This window comes from Lepidochelys olivacea, assembly GCF_965140295.1.
Source record: "Lepidochelys olivacea isolate rLepOli2 genome assembly, chromosome: 21".
Classification (NCBI taxonomy): Eukaryota; Metazoa; Chordata; order Testudines; family Cheloniidae; genus Lepidochelys; species Lepidochelys olivacea.
This window is the reverse complement of record NC_140431.1, coordinates 7,009,402-7,031,425: the sequence shown is the minus strand read 5'-3', so window position 1 is coordinate 7,031,425 and position 22,024 is coordinate 7,009,402. Positions and strand designations below refer to the sequence as shown.

The 22,024-nt window shown below is 40.7% G+C and overlaps 1 protein-coding gene across 1 annotated transcript in view; it reads right to left on the bottom strand.

Moving 5' to 3' along the window:
• The window catches only part of DSTYK (dual serine/threonine and tyrosine protein kinase), a gene marked incomplete at its 5' end in the record, with an annotated part of 60,734 nt that overhangs the window by 36,301 nt on the left and 2,409 nt on the right, over positions 1-22,024 (bottom strand). The window contains one exon of the mRNA XM_084610883.1: positions 3,174-3,562. Within this exon, the coding sequence (XP_084467009.1) occupies positions 3,174-3,562 (389 nt within the window). The remainder of the gene's footprint in view (positions 1-3,173; positions 3,563-22,024) is intronic.

The following is a 22,024-nucleotide window of genomic DNA, read 5'->3' as shown; positions in this document are numbered from 1 at the left end:
AAAGAATGACTGTATGTTCTACCATACAGTCTTTGTATCCTGAAGTAAAAAAAATCACATATGGCAGACTCCTCTTTTTATACACACGCCCAATGTTTTTCTTGCTGATTCAGAGACTGACATTGCAGATGTAAAATGTTATTAAAGCTAGAATGCATAGGTTTGCATAGGAGGAATTTCCCTATAAATTAATTCCTAATAAAGTTAATTTCTTCTGAATAAGCACTGGAATCAATTTCTGCAATAATTTATTTATTAGCCTAATCAAATTATTATTTTTGTAAAAACTGTTTAATAGCAGTCAATGCAAGTCAAAGATTAAAATGTATATACCCTTTATGCCATGGTTTCTGAACTTTATACATTTTAGCTAACATAGAAAGTTGTTAAGTGGTTGCTAAATTATACAATAATAAGAACAGAACCCTGGTGAAGCAAACACTGTGTTCTGTATTCTGTTTGACCGGTTATAGTGAATGTGTTTTTTAAGCCTCAATCTCTTGAGACTCCAATTCCAGTTACGGACAGTGGAAATTCCTGTAGTTGACAATGCAGCATCCATCCTATTTTATTGGAATGTGCAGAAGAGCGTACTTCTCTTTTAGATCACTTAAAATTACAAATACAAAAACAGGTAAAATAAGTCTTTATTGTGTTTGTTTTAAATTATTAAATATGTAACAGACCAGCAAGAGGGAAAGCTGATCTATAAATGATCCTTTCTTATGGCATTATATTAAACCAGCCAGATAGAGCAGATATAAGAGACGAACTCTACAAAGTGGCAACTTTTACAATGTATAGAAAGATCTGTATGGCGTTTTGAATTTTTTTTTTTTTTTACCCAAATCAAATGTGACAGTGTGATAAACTTCTTGTCACTTAGTGGTTCTCTGGTATGCCATCTTGAGAGCTGGGAGACTGGAGAGTGCCCAGCCAGTGCTTAATTTGTGCTGGGCCTGAGCCCCAGCATCTCTTTCAATACAAATTAAGCACTGGCTGGAGGCAGCGGGGCCTAGGACGCCATTCTCCCTAAGGCCGGCCCTGACTAGGCCCAGATGATTTGACACTGACAGAAAGCTATCCCTAGTGAACTGATCCTTATGTACATTAACAAAGTCTCCCACTGTTGCAATGTATTAAATAAATACTCTTAGATGTTTGATCTTCCCTGCTTTTAGTCTCATGAAATTTCATCTTTTAAAAAAGTCTTCAGCCCAAGATGAGGCAAGCAGTAACCCCCACACTCCCTCTTCTGCTAGAAGGTCTCCTTACTTTGCCATCCCTTTTCAAGTTAATCCGAGTGGCTGTTTTCATCATGTCCTAAATATAATCAGAGCCAAACAAAGATCTTTGTCACTTGCATGAGAAATTTGCAAGAGGGTTGTGAGCTGCACCATGCTCAGATGTCCTATATAAAAATTTAACCAAATAAGTTAGATATTTGAATTTAAAACTAAACACTTTCAAGCTTAACTCCACTGGATATCACATGATCACATGCCCAAGAGATCCAGTATAAAGATAGAATCATAGAATATCAGGGTTGGAAGGGACCCCAGAAGGTCATCTAGTCCAACCCCCTGCTCAAAGCAGGACCAATTCCCAGTTAAATCATCCCAGCCAGGGCTTTGTCAAGCCTGACCTTAAAAACCTCTAAGGAAGGAGATTCTACCACCTCCCTAGGTAACGCATTCCAGTGTTTCACCACCCTCTTAGTGAAAAAGTTTTTCCTAATATCCAATCTAAACCTCCCCCACTGCAACTTGAGACCATTACTCCTCGTTCTGTCATCTGCTACCATTGAGAACAGTCTAGAGCCATCCTCTTTGGAACCCCCTTTCAGGTAGTTGAAAGCAGCTATCAAATCCCCCCTCATTCTTCTCTTCTGCAGGCTAAACAAGCCCAGCTCCCTCAGCCTCTCCTCATAACTCATGTGTTCCAGTCCCCTAATCATATATGATGATGGCATATTCCAACATGAATACTCATGGCTATTGGAAAAAAAAAGTCACAAAAGAAAACCACACTCAATGATCATAGGCTGACTTGGTCTTTAGCTGTAGGCTGGTTTATACAATATATGTAGTGACTTGGAAGTGATGAAAGGTTGCTCCCCACCAGACTTGTTTGTAAGTAGCTCATTGACAGAAAATGCTGACTTATTTTATTGTTCTGTAGATGTACATTGATAATCTTACTGATCTGAGAAACAGATCAGAGACAGAGTAGATATCAACTACTGTATCTCCCACTGCAGATATCTGCCAGTCACCACATTGTGTTCTAGGAATAAGAATATACCGCAACATGGTAAATGCTTTTGAACATAAGTCCCAGCAAATGAGTCTTTCGTCTTTAAAAGCATGTGTTAAATAATTGTGGAGTCTCAACACTCCCGAGGTAAGACTGCATTGTCTTTATCTTACGGATGAGGATATTTCGAGAGGTTACGGGACTTGCCCAAGGTCACAGCACAGCTGTGACAAAACTAGGAACAGATTCTCAGTTCCCTGCTCTAGCCGAACTAGGGAAAAAAACAAAAAAACCAAAAAACCACACACACACCTGTGGGTGTTACCACCTAAAAAAGCCTTACCTGGTTTGGCACTCTGTTATAAAACCTGAGCCGAGTAAGCGCCAATAGTTCTCAACTCACATAGCTGCCTGGGAGCGGAAGGTACTCAGCCCTTACAGAGCATTAAGTCATTCTGTCCCAACACAGAATTGGGATGTAGAATGCTTTGGCTGTGCCCACAGGGCTTACACGAGTGCTATGCAGCAAGTCATACTTGGAGGAGACATTTGCTCTCTCAGTCATTCTGGACAGGAGGCAGATTCTGAAGGTATTAGGGACTGCAATCGTTCAGGTTTAAGAAATGCTTAAGGCGCATCTGTTTAAATTTGTCTTTTGAGATGGGTAGTAATAAAAAAAGTGATCTATTTGTGGCTAGGGCAACAAACACAGGGTGCACGTGCATACCTATCAGTTACATCACCACCACACTTCCAGGCTTCTCTTGGGGGGGGGGGGGGAAGATATTGCCTCTTCCAGCTTCCTTCACATTGTTTTACATCTTAACATTTTCATGTGCAATAAAGTTTATCATCTTCTGATAAGACTAAATAGGACAAGTACAAGCACCAACAACATGCGTGCCTCTGATCAGTACCTTTAGTAGCAAGTAAGGCAGCGTCACCTCCAGCTCTGCTATCTGGTGTGCTGGATCCTCATTGTCCCCATGGATTTCCAAGTCCTCTTCTGGTATTGTGTCCCATTGCCCTTGATGGGCTGCCAACATATGCACCAGTTCATACTGCCCAGGCAGCGCCAGACTAATCTGCGTTTGTGTCCCATGTGTAAAACGGATCCGCCGCCTCTTACAGTTCTCCTCACTGCTTATTTTGGTAGTGGGTAGCAGCTTCTCACCCAAAAGCATGTTTAGTAATTGGCATTTGGCATTGCAGTTCTGACCAAGGATTAGAAGGCATGGGTGCCAGTTCACTGTCAGTTGGAGGTACTCCTCTTCATGGCGGGGAAAGGATAAGGAAATCAATTGTCCTAGAATTCAAACAAACAGATTGCATTAGGAATGCTGATTAACATACGCAATAGAATGCGTGCCATACAGTTCTGTATCTATAGTCAGCACAGCATTATCTTCAGAAAGGTGCATGCCCTGTACAAAAAGCAGAAACCCAGCCAGACACTCACGTTTAATAACACTAAGTATTTACTTGTCTTAAAATCATAGAATAATCAGGGTTGAAAGGGACCTCAGGAGGTCATCTAGTCCAACCCCCTGCTCAAAGCAGGGCCAATCCCCAACTAAATCATCCCAGCCAGGGCTTTGTCAAGCCCGACCTTAAAAACTTCTAAGGAAGGAGATTCCACCACCTCCCTAGGTAACGCATTCCAGTGTTTCACTACCCTCCTAGTGAAAAAGTTTTTCCTAAAAGTCTTCTGCACCTTCAAACTAATGTAACCCATTCAGGGCTTGTATTGACTTAATACCAACAGCAGAAGTTCCTAAATTTCATCAAAATGAAATGCAATGGTCTTGTTAGGAAGGATCTCATCACTGTTTCTGTATTTACTAAATCAACTGAACAGAAAGTTAAGTTGGAATTAAGAGGTAACACTTTGACAAGATCCAGGCAAGCCCGGGTTGTGGCTGGGGAGGTGGTTGAATGAATAGCTACAACTATTAGAAACGTCATATGATCTTTGTAATTTAATTTTGTACTTCTACAAAGTCTCAGGAGAGAAACTAAACAAATCTTAACATCCCTGGGCTAGCCACCCCAATTTTGCAAGCTGGATAATGGTCCTAAGAGGGAAGTCACTTGACCAGAACAACATCCCAGGAGCACTGGCACCTGGTCCCATATTTTAACTGCTAGACCACCACCTCGAGACTTGTAAAATTCTTTCTACCTTTACCTGCGTACAATATATTCCCTCACCTTGGCCCAGCATGTGAAATTCACAGATCAGCTTATTCTATAGTATCCCTCAAGATGTGTTCTAAACCTCCATAGAAGAGTTCAGAGCAAAGCAACTGGCAGCTTATTACAGCAAGTACTTGAAGAAAAACAACACCCAGACATCCTTCGTATGAAAGTAAGTTTTTAATCGTCTTTCCTCAGCAAGTTAAAAGCCACCCCTTGCTCTTCCTATTGAGAAGAGAGATGAGGAAACTGGGAAGGCTGACATGATTAAGAGGCACCTACATTTACTGGTGGTTGTGTACCATACTGAAGCGTGCTAGAATAGTGCTTCATCTTGGGGCTTCAAAACAAGATGGACTGACAGAATTAGGAATGCCATTAAGCATTTTGCAAACGCTTCCCAAGCTGCAATGCCCTGTTTGAATAGAATGCTTTGAGCCATGCACCAGGAAAAAAAAAAAAAAAAAAAATAATCCAACAAGCAATGAATTGGTTGAAGTTCCTCCCAGCCCCAGATAAACTAAAACCACCCGACAGTGCGTAACACATCCAAGAGGGTTACAAGAAAGACAGGCTTGCTCACCTTCAAAGCCTAAGCTCATTGACATGAGAAGTGACAGTTTCTGAAGATTCTGGTTGTAACATCGAAGTAGTTACAGGAATGCTACTGTAAAGCTTCCCCCATGGCTAGATATTGATACATTACAAAAACTTGAGGAAATTAAATGCTTTCACATCTGGATAAGACAGGATGCAGTGTAAGCGAGACCTTGTTCACTGGCTGTCAGAGGTAAATATTGTACTGTCGTTCGAGTGAGCTGCAGTGAGATTGTCTGAAACAATTAGGGTCTACTTTTACTTTAATTTTCACTGACTGACTTTTTCCTAATAGATAAAGTGTTGGAGGGCTACATGGGAAGGTCAAAGGTCAGGCTGAACAAATAAAAGTCACAAAATAGTTGACCTGGGGAGGGGGAAGAAGCTCCACATTGTCGTTGCAAGTAGCCACGTATTGATCCTTATTTCTTCACTCCTCTTACATATGCCTTTTGTTTCAATACTGGAGGTTGAGTGGAGTAAGAATAGTGCCACAAAATGCAAAATTAGTTCACTTACAAAAAAATACTGATTTGAAACACTACATATGATTTAACTTGAACTTTAATCTAATCTAAACTGCTTTATAATCAAAATTACTACAGATTGTCTATTAAATATCTGCATCTCCCACACAGCAGCTGTGATATTTCTTGCTGCCACACCCTCCCTCACCTTCTCATTTGAGAAGTCTGAATTACTTGAATACTTGATCCATTAACCTATACTTTGTCCGCTCCCCTGCTTACACAATAAGGCCAATACGAGATGCTCAGCACTGGTTTTGGCCCTTTTGAATTCCTGGTTTGTACAAGATGATTTTGTCCTATACGGTCTGCCCTATAAACCACATCTTAAGGACCTTTGAGTTACGCTAAATCCAACTACAGAGAAATTCTAGATAGTATAAGAAATTGAGGGAAAAAAACTGATATGGGGCCAGATTCTCATTGTGTTCAAAAGAGCTACAGTGATTTAAACTAGCCCAGAATCTGGCCCATGTTTTGAATGAGATTTGAAAAGACTGATATATAGAACGATTCTTCTAGGTAGTGGGATCTGCATAGGTTAAGATTCTTGCACCAACAGTACACACAGAAACAGGGAAGAGATGAGTGCTAGACTGGTGGTTAATAGCAAAGAGCCAAGATCCATGAGATGGGGCGGGGGGGGGGGGGAGGAAGGATATCCATGCAACAAGTTTTCAAAACAGAGGCAAATTTAAATTGGATTCTGCAATTAAGGGGGAAGAGACTTCACAGGGATGTGCTTTTTAAAACTTCAAAAGAAAGCACGAGTTAGGGATAGTAGAAGTAAAAGATACGAGACTCAGTTTACACCTCAGACTCTGGCATGGAGCCAAGCCAATTATGAAGGTGGAACAGAGTTTCTTCTACTCCACCCCCATCCCATGAATGCATCAAAACAGGACAAGCTACTGATGTCTGTAAAAAGGATAGAGATCCAATTCAATCTAGAGTTAGTCTTAAAATAGAAATTAATGGAATGCACAAGACTTGTTAGGGGTGGAGGAGGAGGAACTTCAGTAGTGTCGTATGACAAAATGCACCAAGCTCTGGCATCAAACATGGTAAATCAATTTAGAACATAAGTGAATTTGGGGAAGGAACGGCAAAGAAGAAATCTTTCAAAGCTGAAACAACTTCTTATGATTAAAGAATCTCCAAGTTATTCTGGGTTTGTTCATGTATCTATATATTCACTTTGTGTACCCATAAGGGTATAGAGAGCTTTCTTTTTTTATGAACAATGGAAGGATAGTCCTCACACTACAAGGTAACTTGTGATCACCTGTTTCTAGAAACCTGAGCAGATTCAGAGAGCGAATGCTCATGCTGTTTGAGTGTTATCTTGCCAGCCATCCTAATTTGAGCTTCACAGTTAATTCCCAAATGGCCTTATAATTTTCATCCTTCCACTGAAAATGCAAGTGGCTCACAATAGCAGCTTACTAATGAAGCACAATGGTAGCATAAAAAGTCAAATGTATGTTATAAAAACTGTTTCAAATATTAAGGTCTAACAAAGTGCCCCGTGGTTGTATTAATGGCCCATGTAGGATCACACTGCATATGCTCTTAAGTTATTGGACAACAGATTTATTCATCTATAGACAAACTCAGCTCAGACCAGCTTTCCTTGATGGAATACCAGAATCTAATGCATCGACAAGAGCTTTGTTTTCATGGCTTTAATTTAATTGCAATTTAAGATAGTCTAGTCACCTGGAAAGACACTGCCTTCTGGGACAGCCAAAGTCACCAGATGGAATGCAGCGGTTTCTATGCAGGTTACACAGTATGTCTTATTGCCCAGTAACAAAAAAACCATACAAGCTACAATAGTTTTACAATGTCATTTAGTCATTAGTCATTTCAAAAGCGTGACACTGCACTAGCTTACAGTGAAGGCTAGAGAGTTGTTGATTTCTCTATAGCAAAGCAGGCAACATCCAAGGTCAGAGATAATAAATACTAAGATGAATGGATGACATTTCTTATTCCTTGCAGCACTGTCCAGGAATGTTTTTCAATCTTTGAGCACCAGTAAAGCTAGTGCCGTCACCCTCTACTTGTGGGCCAAGGGCAAAGCCACATTACAATGCACTCTTCCTTATTTTGATCCACGTGGTCTTCAGGAAGCTACAAGTGGCCTTCTCAAGAGCAGTTAGACAGGGCATTCCCACTGAAGAAGCTTGAGCAGTCAAATACCATGGCACAGAGTCATGCAGAGACCAATTCCTGCATCTTCAGGTCACATTGCAAGATTTCTTTAAGAAGTGAGTGGGAGGAACAGCCATGGATCACTATAGCAGCACCTTCAATCATTGACAAGAGTTTGATTCCTGTCCTACAGTTTCTTTAGTAGTCTAAATACTATAACGATAGGCACCTTAAGCAATTATATAGCATTTTCCCCATCTTTCCAATACTATACAATCCATCCTTACCTGATGAATGGGATAAACCATCCCAATTAGGAAACAGAGGTATAGAAAGTTTAGGTGACTTCCCCAAAGCTACAGAGCATGTCAATTGCTAAGCCAGGATTCAGATTCTTGCCTTGGGGCCCCGTGGTCAACGTCACTACACTAGTCAAACGAAATACAGACTTGGCGTTCGTACTTCGTTTGACCTTTTTGACTTTTTTCCCCATTCAATCTACTCTAGGTTAGAGGAAAGGCCTTAAATTAGATTGAAACAAGTCCAGTGTTACAGATGGATTTAACTGTCCAGCCAGCAAGAGCTAACAAGGCCAGACTTAGGAGGGGAAGGGGGGGGACTCATTAAAAAAATATATATATCTTTATCCATCATACTATTATGCTCAAAAACAGTTGTTTGGCATATATTCCTGCTACAATCTTGCCTAACTATTGCTTGGGAATATACGTTCTAAACTACTGCATTTCTGTGTCCAAGTACAGGGCCTTGTTTTTTATTTTAATTTCATTTCAGCCTTTTTGTCCAAGAGGAGCACCCAATTGAATCTGCTTCCATTCAAAGATGTTGCACATAATATATATGATATTGTTCAAAATGCTGAAGTGCACTGGATTTCAGATTTGGCTTGCGAGTTACTACAAATATCTAAGTCAAATGAACGTTATTGTAGAAGTTTTATGGACCTAATCTCTCATATGCTACTTTATTAACAAAAGGACAGAAAACCCTTTTACAAATGGAACCTCTGAGGTCATATGGCAGTTATACAACATTTCACAAGAGCACTGAAACTTTGGGAAGAAAAAAAAAAAAACACTGCTGATTCTTCCAGAAGTTTATGGAGTCCTGATTATTTGCTTGACTAGACGTTTAAAGGAGTAAGTATGCTTTTGTCTTAATCCAACACTTGCCAGTAAGATAACCTGGATCCCGAGATACAGCACAAAATGGAGTCCCACCACCATGCTACGGACCTGCCCTTTTGTCCTGGAGCAGCCATGGTAGAGCCCCTGCCACGTTCACCCGCACCCAAGAGGCTGGGGCAGCAGCATGGCAGACCTTTCTGCCCTCACTCCCACTGTCAACAAGCGTCCTCTGCCCCTAAAAGGCAGGGTTGGGACACTCAACACTTAAGCCAGCAGTCAGGATGGAGTGGCCAGACTCACTACACTCTTCTCCTCCCACAGCGTACATCTACACAGCAAAAACTTGTGGCAGCAAGTCTCAGAGCCCAGGTCAACTGACTCAGATTCACATTACAGAGCTAAAAATAGCAGTGTAGACGTATTCGGGCTCAGACTGGAGCTTGGGCTCTGAAACCCAGGCAGGTATCTTCGTCTACGCTCTACTCTAAACCCAGACATCTACACTGCTTTTAAGCCCCGTAGCATGAGCAGAGTCAGCTGACCCAGGCTCAGACTCAGTGCAACGGTTCTTTATTTTGTGGTGTAGGTGTACCCACAGCCTCACTTGATGGGGTAGTGGTAGTGTACCCCCCCTCGTACCCGCAGGAGCACTGCATATTGGTAACCCCATAATGAGATGAATGGGACCATTTACCACACTCAGAACTATGGTCTCAGGCAGACATCCCTGAATCAGTTACACTTAAGTCACATTTTCAAGTTTTTTTCATAGCCATGAGGGCTAGAAACTTGCTGTTTTACATGGATGCCAAGATTCTCGTGTAACCACAAGACTTCAGGAGCAGCAGCAGCCAACACCTAGACATGGGCCTGTCTAGTGCCTATTCCTCAATTAAAAAAAAAAAAAAAACGCAGCGTAAAGCCAGTGCAGAGCATAGAACAAAGAGCCCTACCAAAAGTTGCCAATATTTCTCCAAATCTACCAGATATTTTCGTCCCTTCTACATCTCCATTTCTCTCCTGTTCAACTCTAAAGCATTCTGGGATATGCTTTCTATAACACTCAATACAGGATGATGCTCTATATTGAATAAAATCCTTACGAACAGGAAAGTTTGGAAGAAAGTCACTACCTATTTTGGTCAAGTTTCTCTCAGACTTCTGTTGCCAAAGTCAGTTTAAAGATTAAACAAAACAAAAAACCCTATCTGCACTAGTCACACAGGCTGATGACTATAAACCATCCACGTTTTGCAAGTGTTAAGGAATGCCGATGGGGTTTGCATTTACCACTGACAAGAGGAGTGTAACATCTCCAGTATACTGCTGGATTAAAGATGGGGGAAGGGAGAACTCCACCTATCACTGTGCCTCTCCGCACTTAACCAAAATTAACCCTCCAGCATCAAGGAAGTCTTCTGGAGAAGAGAGAAGTAGAAGGCATAAAACCACTTTTTCAAGTAGCTCTTTACATAATATTTTTGATTTGCACCTGAGACTTTAAAAACTCATATGCTTAGATTTAGACCCTTAAACAAAAAAAAGTCTCAATCGCCATGCAAGCCATTAAGCCACACAACCCCCTTGTCACTTACATCAAGTACCACTGTTGTACAGGTGGCTAGACTGCAACCTTGGGCTAAACCCTCAATGCCAAAAATAAAACTCAAGCGGGCAGATTCCAAACCTGCTGCTCTATGGCACCTAACCCAAACTTGTCCTCTTAATCTCATCAAGTATTTGTAATTAGAAATAGTTGTCACAAGACTGAATTGAAGGGGGGGGGGTGTCATTTTCTGCACTAGAACTAGCTTGACCTCCCAGTGACAGTTTAATACAAAGACAGCATGCTCAGTTCCCTCTCATAATTCTCTAGCAACTGTCCCCAACAAAGAAGTGGTGGAAGGCACCCTAGGCCAGAAGGGAGAATTGCTACAATGCAGTGTTTGTAATGGGTTGTAGGGACAGAAAAGAAAGTTCTCTAGCTCTAAGATAAGCATGGACAACCTCACGTCCACGAATAAAATGGACATCATAAAAGTTCAGGACAAGAGTCTTACACCTACAGTGAGCGTGTGAAAGATGTGCACAAAAAGGTAGAGTTTAATTCATGCCTTGCTAGCAATTTCCTACTACAACACAGAACTTGATGTGGAAGTGCAGAATCTGGGGACCTTAATCCACTGTTGATATGTCGATTAAGTGAGACATCACAATCAGGAGAGGAGAGTTTCAGGAAAGGGTTCAGCAAAACTATTTATTTTTCCTTGTTGGTCGGCTCACCTAATTTACATTCCTGCAGATACAGAGCAGGTAAAATTCAAGGCGAGCGTTCAATTCTAAGTCTTGAGTTTAGAGCGCTTTGTTTTGGTAAGATTTCATTGCTACAACACAGGCCCAACATCAAAAACAGAAAAGACTTCCACAAACCATTTTTCCAGTTAATCAATTCCCTTACCTGAATCTAGATTTATCAGCAGATGGCATCAGTGAAATACTGATAAGCAAAATAAATTTGTTTACTTGATAGTAGCAAAATGCATGATGTTGTCAAGCTGCAAGAGGACATGTTCCTGAACAAGTGAAATGCCAATGCTACACATGAACTGATCAGGTTATCTTCAGAGGCATTTGTTATTCTAGATAAGCTTTGTGTAATTTTAAACTCAACAGTGGATAGATTTTGAAAATGTTTACATTAGTATTGCAAAAGCCTTGTCAGAGTCTAAGTAGTTTTCCATATGAGCAGGCGGATGCTGTCCAGCCCCTTATCCAATTGTAATTTATCCAGCCCTGAGAAGTAGGCAGCCTTGCAATTAAAATTTTGCTCTGGCACCCAGCAAAGAATCTTATTTGCATACCATCTAATATACATTTAGAGAGTGACAGGGAAGCAGCCACAGAAGTGACCCAATATTCCCAGTGGGAAGAAAAGGTTTGTTCACTTAGCATCTGCTACTTTTCAATCTGCAAGTTTGAGGCATTTGTGTGGCACCATCCACCACCACTTTACAAGCGTCATACGCTGTTATTTTACACATTATAGTAAAAGCAGCGGTTCTCAAACTGTGGGTCAGGACCCCAAAGTGGGTCACAACCCCATTTTGATGGGGTCGCCAGGGCTGGTTTAGACTTGCTGGAGTCCAGGGCCAAAGCCTGAGCCCCACCATCCGAGGCTGAAGCTTGAGGGTTTCAGGCCTGCATGTTGGGACTCAGGTTACAGGCCCCCCTGCCTGGGGCTGAAGCCTTAGGACTTGAGCTTTGTCCCACTGCCCCCCAACCCCCCGGTCAGTGGGGCTTGGGCTTTGGTTCCCCTCCCCGGGTCGTGTAGTAATTTTTATCGTCAGAAGGGGATCGAAGTTTGAGAACCCCTTGTAAAAGCAACTGCCCTACAATGACCCACTTTAAAAAGAAAAGTTTGTTCTGACAAACAGCTTGCAGCACAAGATCGGTACAGAAGAGACGTTTGCATCCTGGAGGTCAGATATTCTTCCCTAAAATTACCTTTGCTTCCATTCTGTCATTTGTGGTGTGCGTTGTAATACAAGACAACCCAGAAGCAGGAAGTTTAACAGCTGCCTGGTATCTGTGGTTAAAACCTCTGCCACTATAATCAGTCTGAAGGGGCCATTTAAGAGAAACGCAGAGCTGGGATATCCAGTTCATCTACACAAAAGATCACAGAGCAAGGGCTGTTTCTCTTAATTATATATTCATGTACAAAAATAAAAACCCTTCTCAGGACTTCTCTTGCATCAATACCACATTTTACTGTAGGAACGTTACAGAATTGCTGCTCATAGAGAGAACAAGCCAGATTGGGTCCAAAATGCTGTTCTTTAGGGAAAATAGGGTGCCATATTTATGAATAACAAGTGATGCTTAATTGCCTGATTTGTATTTTAGGTTGTGCTGGATGTAATCTTAACTGTCAAATTAACTTGGTTTTTCCAATAGCTCACAGAAGCAGACCATAAATCACACCTACATCTTATCCGGTAAGCTCTTATAAGTCTACTAGCAACAGTTTGTCAGTACCTGATTGGTAAACATCAAAGGAAGAAACAAAATGCTGCAGAAATAATGCCATCTATTTTGTCACTAACGCCCTGTCGATAATGAACCGGTACCCTATGCCAAGTGGTTGCTGTGCAGCCAGACAGAGCATCGTGGACTTAACTTGTAGGTCCTGACCACTGGGAAACTACAGAACCCAATTTTTGGAAGAGCCAGGAGCATTGCCCAGGTATCCTGGTCCAACTCTAACTTGAGTAGTTGTTTGCTCACCTAATAATTCCCTTTTGAGTTTCCATTGGATATGGATTTCTTCTACTTCCTGCCCTAAGTTACTATACAGTAGTAGTGTTTAAACAGCTGTTGTATCCCCAAGGGTCTGCACTTCAGTGTCAGGTCAAGTGATTCCTGTAGGTATCACATACAAAAGTAATGGAGTACTTGTGGCATCTTAGAGACTAATCAATTTATTTGAGCATAAGCTCAACATAACAGAAGTTATGCAGCATTAAGGACACTAGGTAACATGGGTCTTGATAAGGCTCAGGGATTAGGTTTAGTTTCAGAGACACACTTCTCACAAGACTCAATGCGTTTCATAACATTTTCACTTACAAGAGACTAAGTACACTTACATGTATGTGCCAGTAAGCACACCCCAATACTTTGAGAGAGCATTGAGAAATGATGTGATGCTAATGTTCCAGAGCTTTTAATTGTTCATCCTTCAATTGATAATCAGATCAGCAATGCAACACCACCATGAATACCACATGCCAATACTTGAGCAGCAAGTTCGTTTCATAAATGGAAGAGCCTTGATCATATACCTGGTGGACATATGAAGTAAGACTAGTTAAAAAGAGAGTGGGCTTTGAACACACTAGAAGTTTTATTAAGGTGACCTAGGGAAGTTTCCATACATCAAATTGAATCAGACATGAGTATAATAGTCTTAGGCCTTGTCAACACTACTGGGGTAAGTCAACCTAAATTATGCTACTCCAGCTACGTGAATAAAGTAGCTGGAGTCGACATTGCTTAGATCGACTTACTGTGTTGTCTATACCATGCTGTGTTGACAGGAGAAACTCTCCCGTCGACTTCGGTACGCCACCGGAACAAGAGGAGTAAGGTGAGTCAACCTGACTGCAGAGCGCTCCCTATTTAGCGAGTCTTCACTAGACCCGCTAAAAATCAAGCTTCCATCTCCACGAAGCGTAAACATGGCCTTAGACTACATGTTTCACAGGCTGCACTTTCAGAAAAGTACGTTGTCTCACTGAAAGCACAGGAAGAAAATCCACTATGTGGGATTCAGACCATTTCAAAACGGCCCTTTCTATGCACACAGTCTGGACCATCATTGCCCTAGATATATGTACAAGATTCCCCTTGATTTCAACAATTACAAATACACTTTCTCCCGGTTCCTTGACGCTTTTGTAAGCATACACAGCATTTAATACAATCTTTTCCACAGGAAAACTGCGTTATCAACACCATCTAAAAGGTCTTCAGTAGAATCTCTAAAAAGCCACCATAGACCAAGATGGCCAGTTAGTGTGTGGTTTTGTAACAGGTTTGCTATGAAGGGAACCTGCTTAAACTAACAGCTATTGTGTTCAGCACCTCAAATCCTGAGGAAACAATGAGTCCTCTGATATTGGGAAATATTTCCCAATACTACTAACTTCTAAGTTACTACTACTAAGTCTGTTAACATTTGACAAAGAGGGCTATTATTTTAGCCTACATTACAATAGCTATCCATTAATCTAATTTTACTAACATCATTCAGATTAGGGGCAGCACACTTTGTTAATTAAGTGTCTAAGCAAAACAAAAGATGTGAGGTTTACCGGTCCATAATTCAGATCATCAAGTGTACAACAGCAACGCTCAATAAGTCTTACTTTTATTAAGAAAAAACTTTCCACCATAAAAGTGAGGCTCACAATATGAACATCCTCCACCTTAGACGTGTCCCCGACTCCCCAAACACAGATTTGACCCTGAAAATGAAAGAGTGCTCAAAACTCCATTAGGGACTTAGCTATTGGTACTGATTTTACCCAGATGGCCCTCAGTGATGGGTACCAGTATAAAACCCTCAGATATTGAGAAATGATTAATTTCTTCTATTGAAAAAACTTGAAGCTGCATCTTGAATACCAAAAAAGGCTAATTTTGTGGTTTACACCTTTCCAGAATTCATACCCACATCAGACTAGCCTCATCACTAACTGCACTGAAAATTTCAGCCAACAAAACATTGGGTTTGAAAGTTCTGAGACAAAGCAAGAAGTGAATCATGTCTTAGCATACTTACAGACCTACTGCACCTTAGATTGGAATGCAAGCTTGTTCCACCAAGACCTAGCATGAACATATCAAACTCAAACACTGCACACAAAGTCATCACTGCAGCTGCAACACTCAATACAGCAGGACCTTGTGAAGACATGTTCAAACAAACAGTTTGTAAGGATTCTTCCAGACTTTCCTTGACTAGTGTGGAAAGCTATCACAAGTATATGTATGCTCTTGCACACTCACCCCCACACCTCTCACCAAGACATCAATAAGGTTAGAATACAGCAGCCTAAAGAAAATGAATTACTGAGTGGATCAGAACATGCCTGGTGCTACAAGCTTGTATATTCTCATCCTTCTTCCAGCACATAACATCCATTCAACAAGTTAATTTGTTATAGTCAGTGTAAGAGATTGAGCCAGTGAATTAAATCAACTACCATAACACAAAAAGAAAAGGAGCACTTGTGACACCTTAGAGACTAACCAATTTATTTGAGCATAAACTTTCGTGAGCTACAGCTCACTTCATCGGATGCATCTGTTGGTCTCTAAGGTGCCACAAGTACTCCTTTTCTTTTTGCAAATACAGTTTAACACGGCTGCTACTCTGAAACCTACCATAATACAGTGTCAACTCTTGACTAGAGTATGCATGCTCAGAGCAAACTTGGAACTTACACCATAAACAAAAGACATCCGTAGCACATGTGATACCAGTCTATCACCAGGGGCTTAATTATGAAGGTGGTTTCTGTGCTGTGCCTACACTGGACTGAGATGCAAAACAATTCAAACAAACCTCTAAACAGTAAACTCATTAAGGACTGTCCTTCTATAAATATAAAAAAGGTTTGGAAAGATTACATTTTTATCAGTAATGGTTGGTAAACGTTGATTTCACTGTACACAAAAAAATATTTCTATCAATAACTGAAATTTACAAACAGGCAAAGTAAGAAAAATGCTGTTTGAGAACTTAAAATTGAGGAAATTTACTTTATATATTTTGACATGTGACATTGCAGACACTGAGATTTAAAAAGTCAATCACTGTTGTCACACACAATTTCCCACAAGTGTGAAAATTCACATCAATAAAAATAGGGGGAAAAAAACACACAAAATTATGTGTTTTAAACAACTGAAGATTTAAATTGATAAAAATAAAAATGCTCAAAAAAAACAAAATAGTATCGGTCAAAATTATAAAAAAAAATTAGAATTGCATTCACCAAGCTGAAATATAAACTGCACCAGACAGTACTATTTTTGCCATATCAAGAGACTGAAAGATACTGGGAGCAAAGAAATCAAAGGGAAGGTTCACACAGCACTCAGAGGACACAGATGCAGTTGGTCAGCACAGAAAGGTTCAGGATGATGGGGGAATCTGAAACCCCAATTTCCGTAATAAGTCACTGGTATGTCAGATAATTTTTAAAGCTATTTACTAGGAAACGAGTGAACCAAATCCAGAGTACTGCAGATGATGAAGTGCACTTATGGCAAAAGCAATTATGCTGATTTTACTGGGGGAATTTACACCACATCAGCTGATGTTATAGGACAAACTTCAAATAAGTACCCATAGGGAAGCTTCCAAACATGTGGGTCCTATTTAGCTTTTTGATGAAAATAGCCAATTCAGGACCAAGAGTGTCTCACCAAAATGGATTTTATAACTCAGAGTCACAACTACTTGGCAAAAAAAGTCTAGTTTGCTGAGGGCATTTCTTCACAGATTACAAATCAACTCACACATGCACCCATCCACTAAAAAAAAAAAAAGAAAGAAAGAAAAAAGAGCTAGAGTTTCTGCTACACACTGTACTTGCACTGGCTTCTTTGACATTCACTTAGAGATCGTTAGTGCATAAATAGGGCAGAATTTCACCTTCACTCTTGCAGTTATCCATTTCTACGCAAAGCCAAGTTGTGCACTACCTATGGCTCATCTCATTTCGGAATACAACTGTATTCCCTATACTGCCAGTTTTGGTTTTATCAATCAAGCAATACAGAATTTTTAAAAAGCACCTTCTCTATATTCTAGGCACCCAAGACAGAAGTTAAAAGTATAAGTGAAATCATTAAGAAAATATCAGTTCCACAGCCAACCATATGAGGCCAACACACCTCAGCAATAAAGGTAAAACAGCGATTACTGAAATCTACAGAATAGCTAGTCAGTATCTGTCTGGTGGCCCGCAGCTTGGAAAAATTCAAACACTTGAAGCCACACTCCTTAAAGTTCCTGAAGCATCCCAAAGTACATTTAAGGTACCCACCTCCAGCATCAGAGAAACTAGCTGAAGAAGAAATCAATAAGATTTAAGTGAACAAGGTCCACCTGAAGTGACTTCACTTTCTCCACCAACAGAATCTCTCCTCCTGCTCCAGAATCCAAGGAGAAGAGACCCTGGGTCTGTAAGTGCCATTGCAACTGAGATTCTCACTCATGGGCCACCTAAAAATGTATGGTACCATGAGAGCCTTTGAATCGGCAACTCAAGACTAAAATTAGATGACAAGATTTACTGGAGAAAGGATATTCCTTGTGGTTAGTATTGCTCATTTGCCATGCCCAAAGCAGCAGTTGTGCCCCATTTAAAACTATTTACTACCACTAAGTTTACAGCAGCACTCAGAAACCCTGACCAAAGCCAGTGGCTCATTTGCTAGGCAGAGGTAAGGATGATCCCTGTCTGAAGGATTCACAATCGGTTAACCAAAGAACTGGCTGTACAGCAAAGATGAAATCTAAGGTCACTCACAAATTTGGTTTGGGGGCACCAGAGGGGAAAGCACTGCAGTCAGTCACCCAAGTTACATTTTAATGGAGGCAGTAAGCTATGGGAAACTGATAACTATACTACTGACCTTGAAAGAGTTATAGAAGTTACAGTGTGCATGGGTGTAAGTTTCCTCCTATCATGAGCGGTGGAAAGCTTCCTAAAAATGGGGGGAGGTCACCAGTGCCCAAACCATGGACCCCCATGGCACCCTTCCCTCAAGGCTCCCCCATCTTTCCCTCCCCACCCCCATACCTATCATTCACCCTTATGGCCAGTAAAAGTGGTGGGGCCATGGCCCCGTTACCTCCACATTCTGGCACCTCATCTCCTACGCTATACAAAGGATAGCACATTTTGAACACAGCAGCACTATGGAGTTGAAGAGTTCCAGTAAGGGGCATTTCTGCCCTGTATAGATCAAGTGCACCCCTTTGATCTATTACATAATTTAGAATACAAGTACATAGATTGAAAGTGTCTGTGAAGCGCCCTTACCCCCGCAAAATGATTTTGCGGATGTCTTTAAAAAAAAAAAGACCATACATACATATTTACACACACACATACACTTTGCTAATCAACATGCCAAAGCAGACTCTTAGAAGAGCAGCCATGACTATACTGATAACATGGCCACTGTCTTCATGGTATGTGGAGCTGGGCCCTGTCTATACCTTATCTTGAACCCGGTAAGCCACAGCAGCATTTCTCTCATCTATTTGAACAGGATCTGTCAAAGCAGCATTGAGCCAGAGTAGTGCCAAGTACCACCCAGCAAGTAGTCTAATAGCCTTTTAAAACTAGTCTCAGTGTTAGGAATCTTGTTTTTATATCTTTGCCAGCTCTAAGCACAATGGGGTCCTCAATCCTTTGGGGATTGCTGCAATACAAATAAAGCAAGTGGTTATTTTAAGCATGATGTGTAACCTTGTTAGATGAACAGGAAGCAAAAACAGGTAATAAAAAAGCCATGACAAGCGTTCTGTGGTTGCTGTTTAAGAACACTGTCTAAAGAGTAATGATCAATAGTTGTATATACAGCATTATACAAAGTCAAGTGTAAAACTGCTACGCTTGATGTTCTGTTGTCAATTCTGAAGCACTGCTCCAGCGGATCAAACTAACCTCTGGGTTCATCTCTAGATGCCTATATACCAAAAAAAAAAAAAAGAGGAAAATAACTGAACTTCACAATAGGGTCCAAAGTAAGACGGCCAAAACATTAAGAAACCCAGGCTAAACGGTTTTAGGTTTCAGAATGATATACTTTTCAAATAAACTGCTGGCAGAGCTTGAAGAGAACAAAACTGTGTTTATTGGAGGACCGGATGTAAAAGACCAGGAGAGTGAGCTAATCACCTCAAGGTAAGGATAGGGACATTGAGCAGCATGGCAGTTTCAAAGTCTGTTCTCCAAAACAGTGTCTGCGGATTTCCCTTCCTTTCCACACCAGTCCCATCTCAAACTTTCCCCAGCTCTCATGGTATGGTAAGGTCTTGTTTCAGAAGAATTCATAAGGATGCTAGGTCTAGAGTAAGGGAAACAGTTTCTCAAACAGTAAAAGGGATTGTTAGTACCTATTTATGAGTGCATCCCTGGTTACTTTATTTAAATTAAGCAAAGTATGCAGCCAAGTACTTCTCCCATGAATGCATCTTTTTGCAAAGTATGGTGTTTTCTTTGCTATATATTTTGTTTAAATTACCGCTGATACACAAAATAAAATCAGGGTAACTATTGTTGCTATCCTACCACATATGCCAACCATGCTATGTTCAAGACCACAGCATTCCTTATTTAAGAGCCACATATGTTCATTCCATTTACTCACCTTGACTACAACATCAATTCAGATTAGCCCTCCATCCCACAATTCAATTAGATCACATTCCATTCCATGCAGCACCTACAGATGTCACCTCTTCATCTTTGCAGATACTCTAAACACTACTGGTACCACAGCTTTCAATTCCTGATTATTGCATGGTTTCTCTTCGGTACCAATTTTAACACTGAGTTATGTAAGGCATCTTCTCTTCTTTTTAGATTCCATTTGTATTTTGCAATTTGTTAATCACTGTTCAGTGCAGTAGACACAGGATTCAGTTTCCTAAGGTGCACGTTACACAGGAGATATCTTAATTGATCTCTTTTTATCAGATGGAGCAAACAGCTTGCCCCATCACCACTGCCAAAAGGGGACCAGTTTTCAATTAGAGTTATGGCAACCCTAAACAACCCTTACTCAATTGTCTGGTGGGTTTTATTTTGCCATTTCTTTACATACGAGAGTATAACCTGGTAGCATCAATAAAGCCCTGATCAGAACCCCTGGGAGATTCCATTATGTAAAGACTCAATATGAAACATGACAGCTAGGGAAGACAAAGAGGAACAGCCAGAGTTTTGTACAAGAAGCAGCTTTAACACTGAAGTAGGCTAATGAGAAGCCTCTCTTTAGAAACATTTTTCATGGTTATAAAACCACAGTAGAAATTTCTTGATACATGTGTATCCATGACAATGTCTTGTTATTAAACCCAAGACACACAAACAGTGATGCTACAAAGGTGTTCTCCCTTTAACAGTAACTAGCATAATCCCCAAGCTTCCATCCTCTGAAGTTAATTTTGCTTGTATTGCTGTCAAAGAAATTACAGTAGTTGTCTTAGTGCTTGATGCACACTGGGTAGAGGAGACCCATCCTTTCAATCTGTGATCATTCATTTGTCCATTACCAACAGCTTTTAGCTGTCACCCTCCTAATCACCAGATGTGTTAAGATTTGTTTTAAAAGTCTTTCAAATACAACATGAAAGACAGGGCTCTCAGGTCCCACCACCAGCCAACTATTATTTTAACCTCCTTTTTCAATAAAACCAGAATGGCTGCGATTCAGCTTACCAGATGCATTTGATATTGATACAGAACAAAGTGAAGGCAAGCTAACTTTTAGATAGCTTGTTTCCCAGTGGCTTATTTGGGGCCAGGTATTTCTATAATGTTATTTTAGAACATTAGCTGCCATGACTGAAAACAAGCTAGGGATAGGTTTGTTATTTTTTATTATTTTAATAGACCTCTTTGGATATCACCTTTTGAATTTAGAAAGTAAATTAGAAGTGTAGCATTTCAGGAAGTCTATCTCAACCCTGGACAATAAAGACACTAGTATATTTTACTTCCTGATTCACATGCACTGTACAGAATGCTACAGCATTGAAGATGCAAACTCTGCAAGGTGAGTGCTTTCCTGAAATATCAATAGGAGCTGTGCTCCTTGATTCCTAAGGCGCTCTTAAAGTCTCTCCCCTCTGTTACAATTAGGTTCTACAAAACACGAGTTCGGGCACTAAGATAATAACTTTTTCTTTTGAATATTTTAACGAGAAGAAAGCAGACCCAGAATCTCACACAGTTATATCAGCTTTAGAAACCCATCCAAGAAACACTTAAGCACATGAAACAACATTATGCAAGCAAGTAGTTCCATTCAACCAAGTTGATTACTCACATGCTGAGGTAACCTGCAGGACCATGGCCTTAGCATGCATGCAGCAGATGCTCATGTCTTGTCATAACTTAAGACATTCTTATATCTACAATGGCAGGATGATAGGTTTCAGAGTAACAGCCGTGTTAGTCTGTATTCACAAAAAGAAAAGGAGGACTTGTGGCACCTTAGAGACTAACCAATTTATTTGAGCATGAGCTTTCGTGAGCTACAGCTCACTTCATCGGATGCATGCCGTGGAAACTGTAGCAGACTTTATATATACACAGAGAATATGCACATATCCAGGTTTGCTGGAAATGGCCCACCTGGTGATCACTTTAGATAAGCTATTACCAGCTGGACAGTGGGGTGGGAGGAGGTATTTTTTCATATTATTTCATACTCCTTTTCTAATGGCAGGATGTTACACAGCCACTGAACAAACTGCAGTTCCCCCCGACGTTCTTGTGAAACCCTGGATTTGTGCTGGAAATGGCCCACCTTGATTATCATACACAT